Source organism: Oenanthe melanoleuca, unplaced genomic scaffold (assembly GCF_029582105.1).
Source record: "Oenanthe melanoleuca isolate GR-GAL-2019-014 unplaced genomic scaffold, OMel1.0 S175, whole genome shotgun sequence".
Classification (NCBI taxonomy): domain Eukaryota; kingdom Metazoa; phylum Chordata; class Aves; order Passeriformes; family Muscicapidae; genus Oenanthe; species Oenanthe melanoleuca.
The window spans coordinates 23,182-29,260 of record NW_026612824.1 but is presented as its reverse complement, the minus strand read 5'-3'; the positions used below and the strand labels follow the sequence as shown (position 1 = coordinate 29,260).

At 55.1% G+C, this 6,079-nt stretch overlaps 1 protein-coding gene across 2 annotated transcripts; it reads left to right on the top strand.

Moving 5' to 3' along the window:
* Positions 1-208: 208 nt before the first annotated feature.
* Positions 209-4,973, top strand: LOC130266730 (derlin-2-like). Of its 2 annotated transcripts, none has more exons than XM_056515992.1 (7): positions 209-355; positions 475-540; positions 1,381-1,454; positions 1,880-1,973; positions 3,208-3,403; positions 3,811-3,901; positions 4,377-4,973. In XM_056515992.1, exons 1-7 carry the CDS (start codon positions 263-265, stop codon positions 4,483-4,485), a joined length of 723 nt encoding a protein of 240 aa, XP_056371967.1. In that variant the 5' UTR covers positions 209-262; the 3' UTR covers positions 4,486-4,973. The 2 variants fall into 2 exon arrangements, with proteins under 2 accessions (XP_056371967.1, XP_056371968.1); XM_056515993.1 differs by having other exon boundaries at positions 227-355; positions 478-540.
* The last annotated feature ends 1,106 nt before the right edge of the window (positions 4,974-6,079 follow it).

Below are 6,079 nucleotides of genomic sequence, written 5' to 3'. Positions count from 1 at the left end.
TCCCGGTCCCGGTCCCGCCCCGGCCGTTCCGCCGTTCCCGCCCCGCCGGTCCCGCCCCCTGCGCGTGCCCCGCCCGCGCGCCGCTCGCTCCGATTGGCGGTTCCCGCGGGCCGGGGCCATGAGGCGCGCTGCCATTGGCGGGCGCGCGCCGCCTGTCGCGCGGGGATTGGCCGGGCGCTGCCGCGGGGGCGGGGCGAGCGGCGGCGCGGGGGGGGCGGTTAAAGGCGCCGCGGCGGCGCGGGGGGGGCGGAGCGGCGCGGCCATGGCGTACCAGGGCTTCGCGCAGGAGTACCTGGGCATGCCGGCCGTGACCCGCGCCTACACCACCGCCTGCGTGCTCACCACCGCCGCCGTGGTGAGCGGGGCCCGGGGCGGGGGGCTGCGGGCGGGAGCCGGGAGCCGGGAGCCGGGAGCCGGGAGCCGGGGCTGGCCGCGGGCGGCGGGTGATGGCAGCTGCTCTGCCTGTCTCCACAGCAGCTGGAGTTCATCACCCCCTTCCAGCTCTACTTCAACCCCGACCTCATCTTCAGGAAATTCCAGGTGAGGCCTCGCTCGGGCTGTTCGGGCCCGGCTGTCCCCTCCCGGGCCGGCGGGCGCTGCTGTGTCATGCACGGGCTCCTTCCCTCAGCCCCCAGGGCCCTTCCATCCTTCATGGGCTCCTTCCATCCTTCAGGGGCTCCTTCCCTCAGCCCCCTGTGCCCTTCCATCCTTCATGGGCTCCTTCCATCCTTCAGGGGCTCCTTCCCTCAGCCCCCAGGGCCCTTCCATCCTGCACGGGCTCCTTCCCTCAGCCCCCAGGGCCCTTCCATCCTTCATGGGCTCCTTCCCTCAGCCCCCAGGACCCTTCCATCCTTCATGGGCTCCTTCCCTCAGCCCCCAGGACCCTTCCATCCTTCATGGGCTCCTTCCCTCAGCCCCCAGGACCCTTCCATCCTGCATGGGCTCCTTCCCTCAGCCCCCTGCGGCCCTTCCATCCTCCCCTGCCACGCTCCATCCTGGCAGCTCCTTTCCCTGGCTCGGAACCATCTTTGCCTCCTCTGTCACACCGTGTGGCAGCAGCTGCTGGGCTGGGGGAGAGGGTTTGTTGTAGAGAGGCGTGAAAGGCAATTGGTTTGGCTCTGGGGGCTGAACTGTGGCTGTTTGTCTTCTCCAGAAAAGTAGAGAAATCTTTTCTGTACCTGGGAAGGTGAGATGCTCTGATGTGTCAGTGTGGTGTGAGGAGTCTGGAGGGGGGAGCAGTGTCTGCTGTCCTGGGGTGGCTCTGAAGGGACAGGGGCCTGACTGAGCATTCCCTGGGGACACTGGGGTGGGCTGCTCTACCCGTGATGAGGAGACACCTCTGTCCACCTCCTTTTCTCTCTCCTCTCTCTTCTCTTTCAGATATGGAGGCTGATCACCAACTTCCTCTTTTTTGGGCCCCTGGGATTCAGTTTCTTTTTCAACATGATATTTCTGTATCCTTTGGTCTCAGTGAAGTTCTCTGCTCCCATTTTGGCTTAGATGCAACTCCCCCCATCCATCTTCCTCCCCAGCATGGCTTGTCTTGGCAGCACTCTAGGGCTGTGGGTTCTTCCCTTGGCTCCTTTCAATGACAGCTGTGCCCCTCCTGCCCCTCCATCTGTGCTGGCTGCAGGGCAGACCCTGCCAGAAGGGAAGCTGGCACTGCAGCTGAGGCTCTTGCTGGAGAGCAGTGCCCATTCCTGGGCTGAGCCCTGCCTCAAGCACAGCAGGTGCCTCAAACAGTGAAGTTTGCACTGTTGTCCTCTGGGCTTGCCCACCTGGGATGCAATAGCTTGTTTCCTGGGAAGTGCTGCTGTGGGGAGCAGAGTTAATTTCTGTTAATTTCCTATACTGCAACCCTCCCTTGTCTCCTGCTCAGCTACAGGTACTGCCGCATGCTGGAAGAAGGCTCCTTCCGTGGAAGGACAGCTGACTTTGTCTTCATGTTCCTCTTTGGAGGGTTTCTCATGACAGTATCCTTTGGAGTTGGTTGAGGTTTGTGGGTGTCTCCTGAGATGCTGTGGGTAGTGTGGGGCTTGTGCTGTGGAGCAGGCACCTGTCTGCTGAGCAGCACAGCTCTTTATGAACCTTCTGTGGTGCAGGGCCAGCTGCTGGCTGTATGGCACAGCTTGTGCTCCTCGTCTTTCCCACCCCTGCCTTGGCCTGTGCCTCATCCAGTGTGCTTAGAGGAGAGAGAAGCTGCCTGTGATTGTGCTGCTGTCTGCAGCAGTGCTGATGCCCCTGGCAAGGGGCTGGGCTGCCTCATGCCTGGAGAGGACACGTGGCACAGTGCTCAGAAGCTCAGCCTGAAAGGAGGCCACGTGTTCTGCTGCAAGAACCTGTCCAGCTGTGACAGGGCCACTGCCTGAGCTCTGGTGAGTGCAGCCTGCCTGTGACTGCGTGGGGCTGGCCCAGGGACAAAGGCAAGAACCACAAGAACCACGAGGACAAGGAGTGGGCTCCCACATACTCCATTGTCAGAACATCAGGCAGTGTGAGCCAAGAGCTTGCAGCCTGTCAGTAGCTGCAGGTGCCATCACACAGCTTGAGTTCTTTTCACAACACAGTAATCTGATGGTGAAATTTACTTCCCTCCCAAGCATAAGCCTTCTCAGAATATCTTCTGCTGTCCCCAGGGAGCTCTGCATGAAGCTGATTCTAATGTGAGCCATTAGAATCCAGGTGGCTGCAGCAGCCACGTGCTTGGCCAGAGGTGGATTTGGAGTCCAGCTACAAAAAGGGCAGGGGAAACTTTTGCCTCTCTTTGTCTCCTTGTGCTCTGAAGAAGACTGAATTCCAAGAGCCATCTCACTGCTGAACTTCTTCTGTAGAAGGCAGAGCTAGTTGTTAAGATATGCCACTGTCCCAAGTGCTGTAAGACTGAAAGCCCTTCTTTGAAGATAATTTTGATGTTCATTTTTCCAAGGTGACTGTAGCTCTCTGGTGGATGTAGACATCAGCTTAAGGAGTGAGCAACTTCCATGTGCACTCCAGAGTGTCTTGTTCTGGGGTGGCATGGAGGGAGATGTGTGTGGGGACAGTGGTTTTCGGTATATCTCAGCCAGGAAAGGCCTGGTGACACGGGCAATGTGTTGGAACGCTGTGATCAGCTGCCTCAGGTTTGGGTTTGCTGTCCCAAAGCACCCTGTGCTGCCTGGAGCTGGTGCTCAGGGTGGCTGGGTTTTTCCTTGACTCGGGAGCTGCCAGCTGTTTGGACTCTTTGCCAGCCTGTTTTTCCTGGGCCAGGCTTTCACCATCATGCTGGTGTACGTGTGGAGTCGCAGGAACCCTTACATCCGCATGAACTTCTTTGGGCTTCTTAACTTCCAAGCCCCCTTCCTGCCCTGGGTCCTGATGGGATTCTCTCTGCTGCTAGGCAACTCCATCATCATCGACTTGCTGGGTGAGTCAAAGCTGCTGGGTGATGGGAGCAAGGGCACCTTGCAGCCACAGCACTCAGTTCTCATAGGTGCTGCTGGGACACTGGCACCTTTCCTTGGTTCCACCTAAGATGTTGGGTTTCCTAAAGTGAGCTGGCTGGGCTCAGGCCTGGGTTTTGCTTGTGACCTGCTTTTTGGTTTGCCTGTCCCAGGGGCAGAAGCTGGGTGTGGTGAGCTCTGACACTGCTGTGTCTGGTCTGGGTGTGTGATGCTGCTCTCAGGCTACACAGCAAACTGCAGCATCCCTTGCTCTGGGGGAGCTGCATGTGGGCACACAGCTGAAGGGTTCTTTAGAGTTTTGCCCAGCAGTCCTGGTTCAGCTGGCAAAGGAGTCACAGCTGTACCTGACCTTGGTGGCATCTCTCCCCAGGGATTGCAGTGGGTCATATCTATTATTTCTTGGAAGATGTTTTCCCCAACCAGCCTGGAGGAAAGAAGTTGCTGTTAACCCCTAGCTTTCTGTAAGTAAAGTTGATTCTTTCTGGGCTTCACTGTGAGCTTTCTCGACTTGAACACTTCCATGGCAAACTCATAAGGGGCAAATGTCTGCTGAGAGCACCTCAGCTCCATGCCCTGCTGCATTATTTGCAAATTATATGAACATGTACAGGGCCCATACAGCTGCTGCTGCTACTTTCAGCTTTGCTAGTAGAACTAGAGTCTGCTTGTGGAGATGCTAGATGGAGGCAGGATTTTTTCTGATGTATTTCTGTAGAAAGAAAGCAGAATATGTTCTGCTTTGTGCCCTGACAATCAAATCTGACATGGTGATGAAGGAAGGAGGTACAGTCATCAGTGTGTGTTGAGCTGAACAGAAGAGCAGTGGGTGATGGAGGCTGCCAGTGAGGTCCAGGGTGTTCCTGGGAAGGCTGGGGCTTGTCCTCCTCAGCTGTTTCCTAACCTGCATGCCCGATGGGATGGGCTGTCCCTTGCCAGGAAGATGGTTTTTGACACACCTGAAGAGGATCCCAATTACAACCCTCTCCCTGAGGATCGTCCAGAGCAGCCTAGAGACCAGGACCAGAACGAGCAGCACCCACAGTGACATGGGGGACTTCTTCATGTAGCCAGAGTCCTCTCTTCTGGCTGGACTTCTGCTGTGGCCCAGAGATCCTGCTGGAATAACACCAGTTGCCATTCTGACGTGTAGTGTGTCACTGTTTGTGTGGGTAACCCATCTTCCCCTTGTCCAAAGTGGATCCACAGAGCTTTGCACACAAGAACTGCTGAATGCTTTACAGAGGAGTTCTAGGGACAGGCTCCTCAGTTACCTGGTGTGGAGTAAGTACCAAATGGGGTGTTAAACCAGTTTGTCCTTCTCCTGCTGTTGATGACTTGCTGTGTGCCAGGTCACTCTTGCCCTCTGTACAGACACCTGGCCCTCACTGTTGTGGGACCTCTTTGTGGGCTTTCAATGAAGTAGTTCTGTACCATGGTAGAATGCAGCTCAGCCTCTTTCTTTCCTTTATGTCCCCCTCTCCTTTTCTGGTGGTTGTTTCCAAAGAGTCTTTACATTAAAGTCTTTATTTTTCAGTTGTGTGTCCATTTCTGCCAGGGGCAGAGTTAGAAATTCATCAGGACTTTGCTCAAAACTGCCAGGTTTGGGATTTTCTTTTCTGGTGGGCAAGGCAAAGTTCAGGCTAGCTGGAAGATGTCCTTTCCCTCTTCTCTCAGCAGGGCTGCAGAGCATGAGTATGGGGGATGTCTAATTGGATAAAGGGGTGCCTGGGAAAGGACAAAGGGACTGAGCTGGACACTTAATCCAGGCAGTGCCTGGGAGCAGCACTTGACACTGGTAATAAAGACTGTCTGCACCTGACTGTAATTCCACTCCTGTTGAATTTCTCAGTTGAGTTTCAGGGGAAACTAAACAAGTTTGTCCCTACCCTGACACCTGTATGAAATGGATCTGATCATTCTTGCAAACACAATGCACACTGTGCTTGTACCTGGCCTCAAACACACATTGTATCTGCAACAGCTCACTCCTAACAGTGCTGGCTGCTCAAACTTGCAAACCACCACCAAACTAAGAAATGTGAGTAAGCAGCATCTGATGAAGCACACACACAACCCACCCCACCCCCCAACCTCCCCTGTGGTCTTGCAGTAAACCACTTTATCAAAAATCAGACCTGATTTGAGCAAGCTTTTCTGCTACACTTATGCTCCCCTCTGCAAAGAGGATGAGAGGCCTGTACAGGTGGTGATTTGTTCTAGAAGATAACAGTGCTGTAAGGGCTGAGCAGTGCCAGACTCAGCAAGTACTTTTGGGTGCTTTGCTCATGACCTGATGCTAACAGAGCTGGGGTTTTAGTCTCCCTAAAGGGAGTTTGTCTTTGAAGTCTGCAGATGTTCTGTTTTAAAGTGCCTGAGATGGGGCTTTGAAATGTAAAAGCTGGGCTATGCTTTTAGGTAGGGTACCAGATTAACCCAAGAATTGTGATAGTAGAGCAAGAAAGCTGCTCCTGGCTGTTCCCCAGTAGTCCTAATGCTACATTAAAAAAGCTGGCTGAAGTTCCCATCTTTCTGGACTTGGTCCCTTGACTCTCCTGCTTTGTCCCTGGCTGCTTCAAGGGACAGTTTGTACAGCTCTCTGGAGAGGTGCTGCAGTCCTTGTGTGCCTGTACCTCATTGTG